This window comes from Phyllostomus hastatus, unplaced genomic scaffold (assembly GCF_019186645.2).
Source record: "Phyllostomus hastatus isolate PE091 unplaced genomic scaffold, TTU_PhHast_1.1 phas_contig_159, whole genome shotgun sequence".
Lineage (NCBI taxonomy): Eukaryota > Metazoa > Chordata > Mammalia > Chiroptera > Phyllostomidae > Phyllostomus > Phyllostomus hastatus.
In genome coordinates, this window is record NW_025333640.1 from 6,747,320 (window position 1) to 6,767,889 (window position 20,570).

The 20,570-nt window shown below is 44.9% G+C and overlaps 1 protein-coding gene across 9 annotated transcripts in view; it reads left to right on the forward strand.

Annotated features, from left to right (window-relative positions):
* The window catches only part of HMBOX1 (homeobox containing 1), a 171,798-nt gene extending 151,844 nt beyond the window's left edge, over positions 1-19,954 (forward strand). The window contains exons 7-11 of one of the 9 annotated variants that reach the window (XM_045831008.1): positions 8,590-8,672; positions 10,187-10,282; positions 11,182-11,276; positions 11,519-11,590; positions 13,509-19,954. In XM_045831008.1, coding sequence (XP_045686964.1) covers positions 8,590-8,672; positions 10,187-10,282; positions 11,182-11,276; positions 11,519-11,590; positions 13,509-13,646 — 484 coding nt within the window. In that variant the 3' untranslated portion in view covers positions 13,647-19,954. Of the gene's footprint in view, positions 1-8,589; positions 8,673-10,186; positions 10,283-11,181; positions 11,277-11,518; positions 11,624-13,508 lie in introns of all 9 variants that reach the window. The other 8 variants (XM_045831009.1, XM_045831010.1, XM_045831015.1 and 5 more) reach the window with 8 other exon arrangements.
* Positions 19,955-20,570: the final 616 nt, after the last annotated feature.

The following is a 20,570-nucleotide window of genomic DNA, read 5'->3' on the forward strand; positions in this document are numbered from 1 at the left end:
ACCCTATTTCTAAATAAGATCACATTATGAAGTTCCAGGGGAACGTGAGTGCTCAGATGACAGCTCACTGCGCCCAGCAGCTTCCTTAGCAAGCAGCAGGAAAGCCCATGAACACAGAACCCAAGAGGCATGGCTCTGAGCCTAGCCAGCTCCGTAACTTGGGGGAAGTTGGTCACCTGTAAGCTCATCACTGACCCATTTCTCAAATGGGGAGGTTGATCAGTGAATAATGTTTCATGATAAGTGATGAAGAGTCATCTGCAGAGTTGATTTCTAGTCTGCCCCTCTTACTTCTCTCTGGCCCCCAATTGTTTCTGTGGGGCATTTTCAGGTATGATTAGTGTCAGCGGGGCTTTGACATTGTTGGATGAAATACAGAGTAGCACTGTCCTGTTCTGTAAATGAGCTAAAGGTACTCATTAGACCTTTGTGGACTAACAAAAGATAGTTGCTGCACTTAGAGAAGGCTCTCCCATCCCTTTTATCTCTGCCTTCACTCTGTTACTCAAAAACAAATACAAAAAAGGTGGGGGGGGGACATTTTAAATTATTCTGTTTGTTGCCGAAGATCATTTAACACATAGGCACTCTAAACAGGAAATGGGACAATTAGGTTCCAAAGTGTTTTCATGGTATTCTCTTTCCTGCCCACTGCCCAGTAATTTTACTAAGTGATGAAGAAAGGCACACTGATTGTAGATAGTGGGCAGTGTCTGACAATCCTGAAATCTTTGCATTACTGGAATGGTGAGGTTAAAATATCTCTTCAAGAGAGCTCACTCACAGAAAGGCACAGAAAAAAATGTCCGTTTACACGGCGTCATTCCTCGCTTAGACAGTCAGTCCCCATCTTTCCTATATGCTCACTAATCGTAAAAGGAGGAGTTTTCCGGCTGCAATTTTTATAGACTTCAGTGTTACTGAAATGAAAGTGCCTCAAGGACATTTCCATTTGTTACAAGCTTATGGTTTCTCATCTCATGTAAATTATTTTGCCACTTTTCATTTTAATTCTTTGCTGTCATTGGCAAAACGATCATTGGGTTTCTCTTAGTGAAGATATTGCGATTCCTCAGCTGACAGTATTCTTTGTCTAAAAAAAGTGTAGCAGCCTGTGGGTTTATTTTATCACCTTTCTATTGTCACCTGTAGGTTTCTGTTTATATTCCCTACCCACCCTCCCTTTTTTTGTCTTAGAAAACATCTAGGGATCTAAATAATTCTGCTACGGAACAGAAGTTTTGAATTCCAGTTCCGAAACAGGTCCTGTTAAGTCTTAGAGCCAAATCTACTACAATCTATCCACCTGGTAATGGTAGAACTATCTCTTTCTTCACCATAAAGGTTAAAATGCTCTAAGGTGAATAATAAATTGTGTGGACTATTTCTCAGGCTGTCTTGGGTTGGGGGAGGGGAGGCAGGTGCCTAAACCCAGGTATTGAGGCCGTCTTGAATGAGTTTTACTACCATTCTTAATATCTCGTGCATCTCACCTTTCTTCTCTTTCCATGCCTCAGCCTACTTCAGACCCTCTTCCCAGCTCTTGCCAGAGCTGCCTGACTGGCTTCTCTCTCTAGTATCACCAGCGATATTGCCCTAGAAAATCAGTTTGATCATATAATATCCCTACTTGAAAGCCTTTGCTCCCAGTTGCTAAAAGAGTTCATTGTAAACTGTATTGTACCCTTTAAAATGTGGACCAATGTTTTTCTTCATCTTGATCTCATGTACAATATATTCCAGGCACACCACACTCCTTCCCATCGCAGAACATTTTAAACTATTTCCTGACATCCCCCTTTCATTATTCGCGTTGCTTTCTCTGTCTCTTATTATTTCCCTGTGCCCAACCTCCCTGCTGTTTCTTTATGACTCTGCACTTATGCTGATTCCTCCCTGCTCTCATAAACTTATACTCATACCACTAATACAGGCTACCTTACAATACTCTGTAATTTGTTCATTACACATATCCCCTGGTGACTACACTGGGAGGCTTTGTCTGGTTCATCTTTGTGACCATTTAGCCAATTACCAGGTATAAACTAGGACTCAGTCCACATTTGGGGGTGACTAAGGGATTAATTAATTATGTCCAAACTCAAAACCATTACACCTATTTCCCAACTTCATTGATAGTGCATTGGTTATGACCTGTTCAAAAGTAAACCCTATGCTAATGTAATTATGTTCATTTATACCTTAGTGTAAAACCGTTAAATGTACCTGGCGAGGATAGTGTACAGTACACTATGATGAAATCCATCCTGGCTTTTTCCTGAAAGAAATACTGTTGGTTTCCCTAAGAGCCTTAACTGAAACCACTGTGTTCACCTTTGTGTTCTTTCATTCACTCATTCCTTCATGTATTCATTTATTCAAGCATCTATTGATGAAATAGTTACTTATTGACTATTAACAGGCCAAGCAGATTCCTTTGACTTAGGGAGCTCCTTTTGTGAGCAACTAGATAGAAACTGTAGTTATTGTTGTCTTTAATGCGTCATATTTTCTGAGCAGTTAACATGTTTTCCTTTACAGAGTATATGTGAAAAAGACATAGGGGATTTTTGTTGACATTCAGTTCAGATAAGTTAATGATGTGACATGGTCCTAGGGTGACCATATCATTTATTGCTTTAAATGGGATACTTTGGGAGAGTGGAAGGGAATTTGTTAATTATCCAAGAAAACAAATTTCAGGCAAACCAAGATGCATGATAACCCTATGGATAACCCCAGTAGCCGAATGAGATTGCATTACTAGTTGCCTTCTGTTTTCCAAACACATCTTAGGTTTTTATGCCTTTGTATCTTTGTCTTTGTTGTTAATTTTGCCCTTGCCTCTCCAGTGCCTGGCGTCTGTGAATCCCTCAGAAGTTTCCCTGATCAGCCTACTTTATACAGATCTCTCTCTGTCCTGAATTTATTCAATACTTAGCATGTTATTTATATACTTAATTAGCAACTAGATGTATTCTGGTTTGTCATAATTATGTTACTGTCTTGACTCTGTCTGTTTAACTTTTTCATATTTTCCTCCACTGAACTGTATGTTCTTAAAATCAAAGTTTATATTTTGAACTCAGATCTACTCCTCAAGTACAGTGTGTTATTCTTATTCAGGTAATACTTACTTGTTGAATATTTTATTCTCTAGCCTGTCTTTGTCTTTCCTAAAAACCCTTCCATCAATACTATGTGTCTGCCCGCCCCTGCCCCCCTAAAAAAAAGCTTTAAGAGCTTTCCAATGAAAATTTTTTACTATTACATTTTAAATAAATATTTACTGAGCTATATTAAAATATTTGATTTTGTCAGTTTAGATTATACTGTCCATCTTGAGTTAATATTTTAAACAAAAACATCACTGAACAAGAAAAACATGAAAGTGATACAGTCCAGTGTAAATACCTACTGTGTAGTAACACATTTTGATAAAAATTAATGTTTTCATTTCATAACAAATTAGCATTTGTTAGTTAAAAAAAAAGTCCTTAACAGAGAAAAAAGGGTTAATTGTCAGGCTTAAAGACATAATACTATAGTGCTGTGATTTTTAACTAGTGTGCTGCAGCACACCAAGAATTTTTAAAACATGTCTGGGTTGCAGGTTTAGTCCCCAGTTGGCAGCATGCAGGAGGCAACCAATCAATGTTTCTCTCCATTTCTTTCTCCCTTCCCCTCCCTCTAAAAATAAACAAAATCTTTTTGAAAAAATGTTGGAAGCAAGACAAGGATATCCATTGTCAACATTTTAATTCAACATGATATTGGAAGTTCTAGCCACGGCAATTGAACAAGAAAAAAAAGGCATCTGAGTTGGAGAGGAAGAAATAAAATTATCATTATTTGTGGATGACGTGACACTATGCAGAGAGAGCCTTGAAGATTCCACCAAAAAACTATTAGAATAATAAATGAATTCAGTCGAGTAGCAGGATATAAAATATTCAGAAACTGTTCACTAATAATGAACTATCAAAAGGAGAAACTAATAATCCCATTTACAATCGCATCAAAAAGAATACCTAGGAATAAATTTAACCAAGGAGGTAAAAAACCTGTGCTCTGAAACTGTAAGAAGAAAGAAATGGAAGAAGATACAAATAAATGAAAGGATATACCATGCTCAAGGATTGGAAGAATTAACATTGTTAACAATATCCATACGGACCAAAGCAATCTACAGATTTAATGTGATAGCTATCCAAATACCAATGGCATTTTTCACAAAATTAAACAAATAATCTAAAAATGTATATGGAACCAGCCAAAGCAATCTTGGAAAATAGAACAAAGTTGGAGGTATCATGCTAGTTGATACCAAACTACACTACAAAGCTATAGTAGTCAAAACAATAATACTGACATAAAAACAGACATACATCAGCGGAACTCAGAAACAGATCTGTGCCCATATGGTCAATTAGTCTATGACAGAGGAGGCAAGAATATACACTGGGGTAAAGACAGTCTCTTCAATAAATGGTGGTGGGGAAATGCAAAAAAAAAAAAAAGAGAGAGAGAGAAGGAAAGAAAGAAGGAAGGAACTATACCACTTTCTTAACACCACATACAAGAATAAGTTCAAAATGCATTAAAGACTTAAATGACCTGAAACCATAAAACTCCTAGGAGAAAACATAAGCATTAAACACTTTGAATTGCTCCAGGCAATTTTTTTCTTTTGTATATGTCTCCTTGCTCAAGGGAACAAAAAAAAAGGCAAATGGGACTACATCAGACTGTGAAGAGATTTTGCACAGTGAAGGAAACCATCAATAAAATGAAAAGATAAGCCACTGAATGGGAGAAAGATTTTTGCCAAGGATACATCCTATAGGTTTAATATCCAAAATTTATAAGGAACTCATACAACTTAACACTATAAAAAACAAACAATCCAATTTGAAAAATGGGCAGAGGACCTGAACAGACATTTCTCCCAAGAGGACATACATATGGCCAGTAGACATGAAAAGAGGCTCAACATCACTAATCATCAGGGAAATAAAAATTAAAACCACAATGAGATACCATCTCACACCTGTCAGAATGGCTACCGTCAATATATCAACAAACATTAAGTGTTGGCGAGGATTTGGAGAAAAGGGAACCCTCATGCACTGTTGGTAGGATTGTAAATTGGTACAGCCACTATGGAAAACATTATGGAGGTGCCTCAAAAAATTAAAACTAGAACTACTATATGACCCAGAAATTCCACTTCTGGGTATTTATGCAAAGAAACACAAAACACTAATTCAAAAAGAAATGTATATCCCTATGCTTAGTGAGACAGTATTTACAATAGCCAAGGTATGGTAGCAACTTAAGTGCCCTTCTAAGGACAAATCGAGAAAAATGTGGTACATATATACAATGGAATATTAACTCAGCTGTTAACAATAATGAAATCTTGCCATTTGTGACAACATAGATGGACTTAATAGGGTATTGTGCTAAGTGAAATAAGTCAAAGACAAATATCACAAGATTTCACTTCTATGTGGAATTTCAAAAACAAAATAAACAAAACGGAAACACACACAAAGAACAAAGTCATGGTTACCAGATAGGAGAGGGGTTGGGAGAACGGGTGAAATGGTGAAGGGGTTAAAGTGTACAAATTTCCAGCTATAAAAATAGACAGCATAGGGAATATAGTCAGTCATACTGTAACAATCATGTATGGTTTCAGCTGAGTACTAGACTTACCAGGGTGATCACTCCTTAAGTTATACAGACATCTAATCACTATGTTGTACTCCTGAAACTAATATAATATTGTAAGCCAACTGTAATTGAAAAATAAAAACAAATTTAAAAAGACTAATTCAGAATCAAATAAGGTGATGTTACTGAGACTCAGAGAATTTATGATGCACGAAGTTCTGAAGTTATGAAGACCATAAAAAAAAAGGACTAAAAGTCTTCTCAGCAGAAATGAGAAATTCCATTAAGGTTGAAAAGCATGGATTTTTAAAGAAACCAATTAGTTCTGTTTAATGACTTTGTCTAGGAACACTGGGTGCCCCGAGAGAAGGATGGAGGAGACCAAGTGGAAGGTGCTCTCTGCAGGGTAGGAGGTTGGCTGGCTAGGTGTGCTGGGGGACAGACAAGCTAATTAAGCTACGAAAGTTTCTCCTTAGAGGAATCGTTGGTTTGGCTCACCCTGGAGTACAGGCTAAAAGTGGGCGTTGAGGCTAGAAAAGTAATGAACAGATTTCTTTAAGTTTTTGGGCAGGGGGTCGAGTGGGTGTTAGGGACTAAAGATTATAAAGAACATGAATTATTTTGAAAAGGAGGAGCAGATAAGTAGAAAGTTGATTGGAGAATTTCAGAATTTAAGATTATGGAGGTAGAATTCTGAGGGTTGTGTCTGGAAAACACATTTATCTTTCAAAACACAGATGGAAACATACTTCTTGTGGCTTGAAAACCTCTGTTTCAGGGTGTAAGTCTTTACCCTTAAGGAACAAACAAGGCTTGTCACAAACTGGCCCCAACCTAGTTCTCCAGGCTTCTTGTAAACCCCATATGCTAACCACGCTCTATGTACAGAATCCTGGAGACTTCCACCTACTCTGCCTTTGCACATGCTGTTCCCTTTGTATGAAATACTCTTCCTCCTTTTCTCTGCCTTGCAAATTCCTGCCCATCTTCAAGACCTAACTCAGGCGGCTCTTTCCCTGCCAAGTCTTTCCAGGCTCCTGCAAAAAACACTGAGCACATTTTCCTCCTTGTTCCCACAGCACTCTCTTTGGACATCCCGTGGAATTTTACCACAAGTATATTGATTTATATGTCTCTGTATTCAATAAATTGTGAACTCCTTGAAGTCAGAACATACCCGACTCTCTTCTTTACCTATAGGGCAAGCACGTAATATTAGGTGCTTAATACTTGCTTTTGTTGTCTTTGCTGTTGAATTTTAAACCACTGAGTTAATCTGGTGCTTCTCAAACATGAATGTGTGTTCAAATCACCTGGAGATCTTGTTAAAATTTAGATTCTTACTTAATCTGAGATTCTGCCTTTCTAATAAGCTCCTGGGTGATGCCAGTGCTGCTGGTTTATGGAACTCATCCAGTGTGCCTTTGCCAGGTGAATAGAAGTATAGTAAATATTAAGTCCAGTAGAAATGTGGAAGTGGAGCAGTCATGGGGAAAGAGGCTTGACACATTCTCAATATGAACACTGGGGTCCTAAAAACAATAGCAGAAAGTCATGTGGGGAGAGAAACTTAAATCATGGAATACGGCAGGTGGGCCGAGTGGAGGACTGTAGTTGGAAAGTCTGGGGTGATACAGCTGTGTGCCTTACATTTTAGGAAAGGAGAGGCTGCATGTCGGGACAGCAGCGAAGGATGCTCCCCATGGAGGGGCTGGGGCAGGGGTGACTGTGTGAGAGGTCGGGTTAGGGGCTTCCAGCGTTTGTTCCCAGGAGAACGACGTTTCCACCTGTGCAGACAGGAGAGTGAGGAAAGGGGAAGCTGCATTCGAGGGAGAGGAAGGAAGCCCCTGAAGAAATGGGAGGTACTAGAATTTGACAAAGGATCATTTCCTAATTGAAGTTTCCAGGTTCGAAATATGAAAATTTTTTTTAAACTCATAATTGACAGAAAAAGTAGCACTAGTAAGCATTCTGTTCTCACGTGCAGCCTCACAGGTCTGATAATGCTAAGGACGGGTTCAGTCAGCCTAATTTCTTTCAAGTACTAACTGCACAGAAGGTGTAGTAAGTACCAGTGTACTGTTTAGCATAGGGGAAAAGGCAAAAATAAATGTTTACATCTACTCCCACTAACCCCTCCCCCCCACAGCGAATGAATATTTACAGCCTGATGTGTGCTCTTGCAGCTTTTATCCATGTAAATTCATGTGCACAGAGACAGGCATTTGTCAAATTTCATAATGATATTTTTGCATCACATTATTCTGCAGATTGTTTTTCTCTCTTAGGAATGTCAGAAACGTCCCTCCAGGTCAGTGGATAGAGCTCTAACTTCCTTTTTTCCCTAGTCATTGTTAAATAGCTGTGTATATATAGATGTCCCATAATTTGTCCTGCCATTCTCCCATTGATGGAAAATTGAGTAATTTCCAGTTTTTGCTACTACAAACAATGTAACACACAAAGAAAGTCCTATTGTCACCAGTGCCTCGATAACAGAACTCTGTGATTTCAGCCAGCCATGCATATCACAAGTAACTTTTATATCAAGGACATTTTTAAATGAAGCACAGCAGTGGCTAGGCCTATGCTATGCTGTCCAGTAGAGTAGCCACTGGTCACGTGTAGCTATTTAAATTTAAATTTGCTAAAATTAAATCAAATTACAAATTCACTTCCTTAGTCACAACAGCTTCATTTCAAGTGTTCAGCAGCCACATGTCGGTAGTGGCTGCCATATGAGACATGGCAGAACAGACCATTTCCAGCCCCTCCCAAAATGCCCCTGGATAGCCTGGGCCAGACGATGGGACAGCCTAAAGAAGGAGATCTGCTCCAGTAGGCTAGCGTTATAACGAGAGCACGTTCTAAAACGTACAAACTCTGTGTTTCAATTGGTTGCCTCTGCAGTTACTTCAATGAGAATCAATACCCAGATGAAGCAAAGAGAGAAGAAATTGCGAATGCTTGCAATGCAGTTATACAGAAGCCAGGTAAGGCGGCAGGCACCACTGCACTCTGTGGGCAGCTCTGGGCTTCAGGCATCACGCAGGAACCATCTCTTGCCCCCAGGTACTCTCGGGTTTATCTGTGCCGGCCTCTGGGGAGAGTCACTGCCCTGTCCTGTTCCAGTCTCACCTCCCAGGCACATGACGATGGTCACCAAACCAAACGTTCATGTGGCGAAGTTTCCAGGGAATATCCCTGATTAATGTCATGAGACTTTGACATTTTTTTAAAGACTGGATTTTCCCCCCAAAATAAAGCATCAGTATCTCAATTCCAAAATAATTTTAAATACTTAAGCAGGGTTTGTTAATGAAAAGATTGAGGTAGACTTTTTAAAACAATTGTAAATTGTATAGTTCTGTCATCTTGTTTGAAGAAAGAATTCTTTCCGGAGCTGGCATCTGTCTCCCTCCCACACTGGGACAGGCCCTGCTTGGGGAGGAAGAACCCAGGGTGATGCCAGTCCGGAGTCCTGCCGTTCCCACACACGTCAGCAGAGCCACTTAAACACGCGTGTCCCTTCTTCCGTGTGCCTGGATATTCCACATTTTACAGATTTTGTTACCAGAAGCCATTTTCAGTTAAAGTGACCGAGTTGATCTTTATTTGGCTGGTAAATTTGACTGGCTTAAAGGCTATCAATGAAAGTATAAATGCTTTATAATAATTAAATAGTAATCTACTTTCCCTTAGTCAGAAGCCAGACTGCTACCAATCCAGAGCCTGTACACTCAGCTCCCATAGACTGAAACCCTCATCTCACATTAGCCGAAGCCCCACACTAAAGCTGTAGGAACTCTGACTCCTCCTAGAAAACACATGGCCCTTGGTTCTGGTCTCCCCACCCACTGGGGAGTAAAAGCTGAAACGGAAGAGGACAGGGAGGAGGGAAAGGTGCAGGCAGGTCCTTGTTGGCAAGCATGGTGCCATCCATAAGAAGTCGCATCTGACAGCGAAGAAGATAATAAATCTAAAATGCCTGTGTGTGCTGCGTTTTAGCATAGTTACAATAATGGATGGTTAGAGTAGCTGTTAGTCTCCAAGAAAACTTGAGGGATATCCTCCATCTTAGGACAGGAAACTAGTTAATACAGGTCTTAAAGGTGTAAGTAAACTTCAGCTACCTGGAAACTTGCTAAAGAATAGCATATTCATCTAGAATGATGCTCATTAAACAAAGCCTCTGTGCGGTCATGCGAACTTCAAACCCAGCAAATTGACTTTGTGGAATCCTTTAAGATTGTATTTAATATTAAAATTATTTAAATTGTGTAGCTTTCTGAATTCAAGGATTTTATGTTACTAGTCATTATTTGTGTATTTATTCAGTAATAACTTCAGTGTAAACATTGTACTAGGTAATGCAAAAACAAACAAAAAAACCCCTGTATCTGTCATTCCAGCAATAAATGCAATCAAAAGAACTTTTTAAAAAGTATTATTCCTTAAAACTAGTCTCAGATATAGATGATCTGAATTTTATTGTATGCATTTACAGGCAAAAAACTGTCAGATCTGGAACGCGTTACCTCCCTGAAAGTATATAATTGGTTTGCTAACAGGCGGAAGGAGATCAAGAGAAGAGCCAACATCGGTAATGTATCAGAGAGGCTGCTGTCTCCACTCATGCAGCTGCCGATGTGGTGTTTATTGTTAAGAGTGACTTCAGTTTACAACCACGGGTCTCAGTTATCCTAAATTCTAAGCCTAGTCAGAATTGTCGTTATGTTTTTCTTCATTGTATTTTTAACAGCCCACAGATAGTCTTATTTAAACTATTTGTGTTATAAAAATAATGGCATTTTTATTTCTGAAACTCAATGTTCTTAAGTGTTCTAGAATCTAGAGTTAGGCATGGTCTGAGCAGAGATCCTGTGGTGCGTATTAAAGACACTTGCAAGAGAGGTTATGTGATACCCTAAGCTTCTTTGTTATTACTGGGCTATGACTCAATATTTAGAAACATCTTAATATTGTTAGGATTAGAATGATGGTTAGAATTAGAATGAAAGAATTGTAGTAGAGAGGGAGCATAGCAAAAGGCAGAGATTTGTTTTAAAAAGAGTGAAAGCATTTAAGAAATGTGAATGGATGAGGCTGGAGTGGGGGATTGGTTTTGAGCTTCTAAATCTGTATTTTGTGCATAAACGTACTTCCGCCTTCATCATCACAAATCTCGAACGCTTTTAGAACCCCAGGACAGGAGGTCTGTGTCACTGGTTGGTAAGTATTTACAAAGCACCTAACAGTCGACCACTCGGACTGCTGCGCACACACAGCAGCAGTGGCTCTGGACTGAATGGCAGGCGTGTTCCTCCCTGACCCATGTGCAGCTGGTTTCCTTCCCTCTGCAGTGTGAAGGAAACAAAACATGGGGAAATCTAGGTTCTTGTTGAGGGATGTCCTGATTCCTCAACACAGAAATTAATTCGGCACTCAGGCCATTGTGTTGAAATAACAGATAATTTAGGGATCCATTTGCTTTTTTCGAAGAAGCAGCAATCCTGGAGAGTCATGGGATAGACGTGCAGAGTCCAGGAGGCCACTCGAACAGCGACGACGTCGACGGGAATGACTACTCAGAGCAGGTGAGCAGCCGGGCAGAGTTCTCAGCTACGGCTACGAGCGGGTGGGACAGTGTGACAGCTCAGTTCCGCGGGTGCACTTGGTGTGGGGTGGGGGAGAGGAGACGATCTGACGTCCCTCCACTGTTCTCGTGTGTCTGCTTAGATTTTCATGTAATCAGGAAGGGGTGTGGTAAGACTCGGTTGTCCTGTTGAATTTGTGAGAAGTCGTTATTCACCCACACGGATTTATTGTCATACAACAGGATACTTGGCAAGTACGCAATGGGGAGGAGGAGGAGGGAAGAAGTTCAGAGGGAGGCAGAGAAGCAGAGAAGGTAGAAGAAGAGAGGAGGATCTGATCCAAACAAGCAAGTTACACCATTCACCACACACACACTCAATGTTTGAGAAATACTAGGGGCGCTGGGTAGCTGTACCCCACGCCTCAATGTGCACCAGCGCAGCACACGGTGGGAGACCCACCCACTGCGGCCCCTGCCGTGGGACCCTGGTGCTGACATGAGTGGTTCTTCCAGAGTCTCTGGCACATGGCACACACGTCCTCTCATACGTGCATGTCTTCTCACCTCACCCTGACATAGTCTTCATTGCTCGGGGGTGGGGGGGGATGCATTTAATTGTAGCCACTGGATGGAAAAACGCACTAAGAATCTGGGGGAATGCCCCCCCCACACACACACACACATATCTAGGCACATATTTATTGTCTAGATTTCATTAAAATTTTTATAGGATTTAAAATTAATATCCATTTGGAATATGGTCTCTTCTCCTGGACCCCAGAAAGGAAACTTTCCTATGGCAATACCCCCATTCCTTGCTCCTCAGCCAGCTCTTAAATACAGTCCACTCTGTTTCCCTCCTGCCGTTCACCTAACAGCCCTGCTTCCCAGCGTGAGCGCAGACACTGCAGGCCCTCCTGTTCAGTGCCTCCTGCGCAGACACTGTTTGGCCAGCAGTCCTAGGGTGACTCTCTGCAGCCCTGCGGCCAGTCCACGCAAACAAGAGACCACACGCCCATACTTCCCACAGGTCACCTTTTTCTCTTTGGGGCTCCAGATCGTAGCTCCTCATTTCACTCCAGACTGTTCTGGGCATGTTTCTAATTGGAAACATCCCTGTTACTTTCGATCTACCCACGTAGCCGGGTCATTTCCATTTTTCCCCAGATGCCCCAAAGGCAGCACTTCCCATGTTCTCTCTCTCTCTCTCTCCCTCCCTCTCTCTCCCTCTCTCTCCCTCTCTCTCCCTCTCTCTCCCTCTCTCTCCCTCTCTCTCCCTCTCTCTCCCTCTCTCTCCCTCTCTCTCCCTCTCTCCCTCTCTCCCTCCCTCTCTCTCCCTCTCTGTCCCTCTCCCTCCCTCTCTCTCTCTCTCTCTCTCTCTCTCTCTCTCTCTCTCACACACACACACACACACACACACACACACACACGTACCTTTCCAAAGTTTTCTGGTGCGGAGTCCCCTGAGGATGTGACAGGTGAGAAAGTTACCCCTTGTGTGTAACACTGTCTTCAGGGCCCTAGGAACATCCTGCAAGTCCAGCTTCCTTCTCAGCTCTGTTGTTTTGCACCTCAGCTGTGTGTGGAAGGAGAGCTTCGCCCTCCCTCCGAAGGAGACAGCTGCCACTTCGGCTCCTTGCTGCCCAGAGCACGCCCAGTTTCTCCCACAGCTGTTTCGGCAGTCACACGGTTGCCCTGTTGTAATTGAGAGGTGGTTCTTTTTTGGTGTTTGTTTGTTTGTTTGTTTGTTTTAAACAAAAGTGCATTTTTATCTGTACAATATTGGTGTCTGTCTAGCATTTTGTCTAGTTTTCTCAGTTCAGTGGAGACACCGTGAAGTGTAATTACCTGTTTGTAAGAGCACCAGTTACAGAATTGAATAGCCCACAAGTGTGGCCTTCACTGACTCGTGCTCTATTTTTTGCAAAACTAGAATGAGCTAGGTGGGATTATCGTCACCAGCAATCTTTCTGAAAGAAAGAATAAAATTCTCAGCAAGAAAAAACATTTCGGTGCTGCTTATTTGTTGAATCATAAGACGGTCAACCAGAAGTATCTGGGCATACATCCATCCAGTGTCTGCTTAAATACATCTCGCCCCCACTCTATCGCGAGCTCCTCCCCCACCGCCCCACCAGATGTTCTGCCTCCCCTCGCCCCAGCATGCCTTTCTGTGAGCCAGAGAATGGCGCCAGTCGCTAACATTTGTTTCTTGTCTCTGCACGTCTAGGACGACAACACTAGCCATAGTGACCACCAGGACCCCATCTCCTTAGCTGTGGAAATGGCAGCAGTCAACCACACTATCTTGGCCTTGGCTCGACAAGGAGCCAACGAAATCAAGACAGAGGCCCTGGATGATGACTGACCAGGGAGGGGTGGACATGAGGCGTTAACTTAGTTTAGACGTAGCACCTTAGCAGACTTTCCTTGGTCCTTAACATGTGTTCTTACAGTATAACTTGCAGTTTCTTGTATGTCAGTTAGCCGTTAGGGTCTTCTTGTTCTGTGAAGATGGCATGGTGCCCTCAGCCTTCGCATATACTCTCTCAGTATTAACTCCCAGTAAGTAATAAGCAACCGACCGACCAGACTTCCTCTCCCAGCCCCTGAGGCTAGAAAATCTTGCTGCTCTGTCTTAGCATTCCAAGAAAGTGCTTCCAGGTATTTAGATAGCCCTCAGTTCTCAAATATTAGGCTGTGTGTGAAACCTTGGGTACCTTCAGATTCCTGTAACACTAGTCTGTACCCCTTTCCTTCCTCGGGACTGACAGGGTGCAAGCTGAAGGGGTGTGGCCCGGGACTGACAGACCCCGTTCGGGCAGTGTCCGCAGAGTAGAAGAAACACTAGCGCCCCCACCTCTGAGTGGGAATAACTGGTTTCCAGCTGCAATAAGCCGTGCCTCGTCATAGTCACGCTGTGGCTAGATCACACTTCTTTGGGTGCTGTGCTAAGAGTGTCCGTGGAAAAACTGGATCTCAGATTTTGGTTGACGTTAACATGCCTGACACAGACATCCATTCCTCTCACAAGCTGTGCAGCTTAGTAGATAAAATACTGCCTACTGCCTTCTGCCTTTGGGACCACAATTAAAACAAACAGCAAAAGACACAAATAGAAGTCACTTAAAAAACACACCCTGGCTTGAGAGGCAGTGGAGGAAAGCCGGGCTGCGTGGGTCAAGGCACCGAGTCCGGCCCGCGGAGTCGCTGCCCGTCGTGGTGAGTGCCACAGGGCCTCCCGCAAGCTGCTTTGCCTCCTCCTGTCTGTGTCCCCTGTCCCTGCCGCCAGCAGAAGTCTTTCAAGGATGAAGCTAAGGTCAAAAATGAGTGAACGAACTTTCAGTCTTTGTATCCATTAACTGAAACCCCCTCAGTAGCAGAGGTTGTGGAGGACTTCATAGTGGGATTTTGCTGACTGACTATCACAAATGCAAATACTTCCTCAACAGGAGCAGAAAAAACGGGCATTTGCCACTTATGTGGTAGGTCTGTGAGATATGACGGGATGTGACTGCTTTGGTGTTCTTTTTACTCTGTCCTTGTAGAGGTGTGAAAAGCTATATTGCTACAGGCAATTTATTTAATAATTGGAAGCCATATTGATAATGGATGTGGTAATATTTGTAAAGTTTAATCTACTTTAAGCAGCAGTAACTAATGTAATTTTTTTCCTTGATCACATATGTAGCACTTTTGTTACTTTTTTAGAGATATTTATATTTGATAAATCTTTTTTTCATTTTGAGAACTCAAAATACCAAACAGTGAACTTGCGTTATAAAGTCACCCTGTGATCACCTTGTCATCCAGCAGCAAAATGATGAACTGTTCATGCATCAGAGAAAATTACATCTGCCGGCCTTGTATGGAAATTCTCTCTCGGCATCGCAATTAAATGACACACTGTCGCTGTGGGTGAGGGAAGCAGCCTAGGGTGTGTCTGAAACAGCAGGACTGCTGTGCGGTTTCCGCCTTTCTGCGCGGTGGAGCCTTGTTGAGGGGGCCCTGGGGCTGGCTGTGATGCAGCTTCAGTCTTCCCCGCGCGTTACCTGAAGGTTTTTAAGATAGAAGGAAGGCACCTTTCCTGGCCGCCTCCCCTGAATTGTGTTCAACTTAAAACCTTTGAGAGAGGGTGAGACTTACTGACCTTCTTCACTTTTCTTTCTTGTTAGTGAGACAAGAAAGTTTTCCGCCAGTTTTCGGCTGGCTGGACTCCACTGCAGGCACAGGCTGACGAGACGGCTCCGTGGCTGCCGGCCCTGCTTCGTCAGCGTCAGCGTGAGCGTCAGTGTGCGGGGCCTTTTGGAGGGCGTGGAGATGCCCCTGTGGGTGTGTCTGTGGCTCGAAAGAGCTGTCTGCAGGGCCAGGCCTGCCCTTGTCCGTGATTTCAGAGGGAAAGTGTATATACTTTTGCAGCTCCCAAGAACTGAAGTAGAATGAAGTAGCCTTTTCTGTTTTACTGAATTACTTGAACCAACAAATTCAAGAGTAGCATTTGTTATTCTCAGGAATGGCCTCCCAGTCATTTTCTTTCCTGGTGTGTCTGACTTATTTCCACTAGGAGATTGTGTTCTCTCTCTTTCCTTTTACACTACTTAGAAGAAATACAACATTGTATCTTTCCATCTTGGTGGAATTTTGTGGGCTCATTCTAGGCTGAATCAGAAAGAAAAGGAGAGAGAAAAATACACTGTCTGACAAGCCACATCCGTGATTTATTATTGTAAGGAGATTATTATAATTGATAGCTTCTTTATGATGGGATTGCTAGTATCATGTGTTCTTGCTGGTCTTTTTAAAGAAACAGACTCAAACTGTTAAGACAGCTGCAGTTTCTAAAGAACTACAATGATTGCTAGAGAAGAGCTAAAAGGTTTCATTGTTTTGAGACCTTTAGAGAAGGGAGAAACCCCCAGAGAACAAAGGGGAGTGAGCGTGCTGCAGCGGGCAGCCCCGGACCCTGGCTGTCTGCTGGAGGGAGGGGAAGAGCGTCCTGCTGAGTCTGAGCGTGAGGTGGAGGGAGGGGTCGTTCCCCGGGTTCTGTGATTCAAGCTGCCTCCTCAGACTCACTGCCTTCTGTACAGCTCCTGCTTTTTCACTGAGAGTAGACTTTCAGTTCTCTGGGGCCTGTATTTAAAACTACCATTGTTTTTTTGTTTGTTTCCAGGTTCAGTTCCACTATCTTGTCCAGGTTACCTTAGCTGTTATAATGGCATATGGAGTTGCCACTAATTTGAAATATCATTGGATGGCCATTTTTTTCCTTAAGCTTTTTTAGGTTTGAGAGAGATTAAAATGAGAAACCCCAAACTGCTCTCTTACTGAAGGGAAAAGGGCCAGGCTCTAAAAAGCCCCCTGCTGTGTTTTTTGGTCGTTCTGTCTCTCTCCTCTCTCTTCACCACATGCTGTTCCTCCTGAGCGAGGAAGACCACAGGGGCAGGGGGCGGGGCCTTGCCAGCGGTGGTAACTTGTCTGCTGCGTTTTCTAAGACTTCATTAAATTAGTGTGGTCACATGGGTATACTTCCTTCCTTTCCTGCCCTTCTTAAAGCACAGCCTTACAAAAGGACCTTTTAAAGATGGACCATCCTGATGAAATGTCTGCCTCTCCCTCCGTCTCTCTAGCGCTGAAGGCCAGGGAGAGAGCAGCACCGTGCAGTCTGCCCCGGGGCCTCCCGGTGTCCCAGCACCAGGTAGACACTCCTGCTTGTTTCCGCCAGGTCCGCCGTGCCAGAATACCCCTGGGGGCCCCGTTCTCTACGACCTCAGTCCCTTAGGTGGTAGTGAAGTGTGGTTACCTTCCATCTGCCTACCAAATCTGTACAGTTCCCACGCACTGTCACCTCTGGGGGACAGCCCCTGCCCTCACATTTCCAGATTCCTTCACAGAAACGGGAAGACCCCTTAAGGATACCTTTTACTTTCGCTCAGTAGAGGTGACCGCCTAAAACAATGTGACTAAGGAAGTGGTAAATGCTGAAGTGTGCAGATGCTGTACTCCAGCTCCCCGGATGGTGACGGCCGGCAGTCCAGCGAGCAGCAGGAGCTGTACTGGGTCCAGATACCCAAATAATTTTTTACCTCAAAGGGGCTACTTGAGCTCTCAGATACAGCTGTTCCATTTCTCCCTGTTCGGCCTTTGTTGCTGTGACCTTCCTTCTTGGAGTTCAGCTGTCAGGCCCAAGTGCAGACTGACTCTCGTCCCCTCCATCGGGGACCTGCAGTCACACCCTCTCCCTCCGTGACCAGCACCTCCCACTCCCTTGGGCCCCCCCACCAGGGCCTCCCCTCGAACCGCGTCCTTTGCTGGAGTGTGTTTTGCTCACTCTCCTCACACAAACACTCCTTCCTGTTCCACAGCCTGTTTTTTTGACCAGCTACATATTCCACTGACCAGCTACGTTATTTCTGCCCCTAACAGTGGAAATGACCCCTTTTTCATAAATGACCTCCCACCCTTCTCCTAAAAATGTGAACTTCAAGTCCTTACTCTCTCTCTGGTCTTAAGGGTCTCATCAGAAGCGGTTCCCCATCTCACCCACAGCCCTGCCTTTCCGTTGCCGCCGTCCTGTCATCCTTGTTGCAGAACCACCAGAGCGTCTCCCCAGGGATTCTCCGCAGGTCCTTAGGCAATAATCTTTCTTGTTGTTGGCGATCCTGTGCTCAGCGGCACTCTCCATTGGCTAGTCCTGACCCTGTACAGCGTGAGTTTTCTGTGTTGATCTCTAAAGGAGTGTGATTGAAACCCTGTCAGAGTGGTGGTGGGTTTTGTCACTTGGCGGTTGTGAGTGTTGGCAAAGTCTCACTGCTGCGTCTGCTGGGGCTGCGTTGAGACTGGCCAGACCCGTGTGTAGCCGTACTGAGCCGGGTTTGTCTGTTGGGATTTCCCAAGGGACGGCTGGGCCCACTGGCCGGCTCCAGCTGGGGGTGTGTGTGTGGGGTGTCGAGTGGGAGTGGGGCGGGGAATTCACCACATAATACATTCCTTCTCTGTGCTCCCTGAATAGCAAGGATGCTTACTCAGGATTTGGGGATCAGTAGTCAGCCATACTGCATTTGGCAAACAGCTGCATGCCCTGAAACCCTTCCACTGTTTCTTAATTTCCATGTGTCTAGTGCATGTCACCTGGCAGTGCCCACGTAGGCCACCTGAAAGGTGTCCCACCACAGTGAGGCTGGAAGGGGTTCTGGGAGGCACCTGTGAATGGCCAGGACATCCTAGAGGGTGTTCTGGGGGGCGTGCCGTCGAAGCGGAGGCCTTTTCCTTTGCACCGCGGTCTTGTTGAACGATGACCACCACTCATGAGGAGAGATGTCCTTACCGCTCTCGGGAGAGCTGCCACGCTAAGGTGGTGGGAAAGGCTTGTTAATACACCAGGCCTCAGAGTCTGTTCACCAAGTACGGAAGCCCCTCTCGCAAACAGGTCAGGTCGGGAAGGCTGTTTTTAGTTCCCTGCTGGTCAGCTGAAAGGGACAGGCCGCTGCTCTTGCCGTCCCCGTGGCTCAGGGCTGGCTCAGAGGGTCTCTGAGGGGCAGCTTCGTTCATGTCCAGGCACATTCAAAAGCTGGAAGTTTATAAATTGAGAAGGCTCCCTATCAGCATCGCTGTTCTTCCTTGGCAGGAGTGAGGAACAACAACACAAAGAAAGCAAACGACCTGAGAGGTCCAGCTCCCATGACATCGGTTTTCTTTTGTTCATCGAGGGGGGAAGGAACAGAGAGGGGAGAGGGGAAATGTCACTGCACCCAAAGCTCTCACATCCCCTTCTTGTCGCCACCCAGGAAGCTCGAGGGGCCACAGACACGTGGGGTTGCAAACACACAGGTTCCCGGGCTCCATTTTCGTCCTCCTTCCTGCGACACGGGGCCAGGCAGTGAACAGACTAACCCAGTGGCTGCCGTTCGAGCGAAAGCTGCCCAGCACCCTCCCACCCCTGAGTGTTTTCCACTGCACCTCACACCCTCGTCGCGCTGGCCAGCTCCCCAGGGACACAGGGAAGGGCTCTGCTGCGGGGTGCTATGCCTGCCCCTCCCTACGTCTGTTTTATCTGGGAAGTTTTCACATCTATTTGCTTCTCTGTTGTTCCCTCCCGTCCAGTGTGAGACAGCAGCCGAGTGTGCACTGTCATCAGGCCGCCACTTGCTGACCAGAGCAGGGCATGTGCACAGCTCAGCTGTCACTCCATACACTGCGTTTTCATCTTGTCTCTCTAAAAAAGTGGCTCTGTACAGCCACGGCTAGCGCTCACACTCACAATGGTGTGCTGTGATCGAGTGCAGGTCTGCCTGAACCCTTTCAAACTGTAACCATGGTGATTGAGGGGGTGGCACGGAGTATATAAAAATACGACGACAATTGTTCTGAATGACTGAGTGTCCTCCTGACATGTAATTAGCTGTTTTAGCGAGATATAGATTGGCATGGCCATAATTAAAGGGGTTTCAGTCCTTTATATGACTGAAAATGGCAGCTCTCCCGTCCCCTGTTCCCTTTAGCACGAATGCTCCCCAGAACGTCTGGAGGAGCAGCTCAACAGACTGCGACAATGACAGGGTGTTTGTGTCCCCTCCCGAGCGGGAGAGACGGGGTTGAAGTGGCCTCAGCCTCAGAACAGGAGCTTTCCGTCGTGTGCCCCACCTAACTTCTGAAGTGTCGGAACCCCGCCCCACGCCCTTCCCAGCCTGCCCCCCCCCCCCGCCACCCCTGCAGCGGGGCGGGGGGGGGCACCGGTGAGTGAGGCTCCCGGCCATGCCGCCCCACTTGCCAGCCCGCTGGGGTGTCATGCTGGCCTGACTTACAGCCATCTACTACTTCACAAGCGCCTGGAGTTTGACATTTTCCCATGGTTACATCTCCATTGCCATTACCACCAGGAAGTACTTATCAAAGAGGTGTCCGCTCACAGCTCAAATAGGGATTTCCTCATTGGATCGTGTGACACACAGAGACTGACACATGGGCCTTCGACAACTAGGAAGTATGAATGGAACCCTGATGTTTGCAATGTCTGAAAGTCACTGGAGCAAGAGGGCATGTGTACGTGCCACCCAGGTGTCCCCACGTCACTTAGCGTTACCAGCGTGCCCACGTGAGCAGCCTGCCACCGTCCTGAACTCGTCCCACACTGCGGCGCTGTCCAAGGGATGGCCCATGCAGCCCATCCAGATCCTCGCGCCCCCCACCGCCTCCCTCCCTCTTCCGTCCACCCGGCCCCCTAAGAGGCCTCATGCTGGGCCGGAGCCGCTGCCTTGCCACCTCGCCCTTCTCTGGGACACGCCGCACTGGCTCT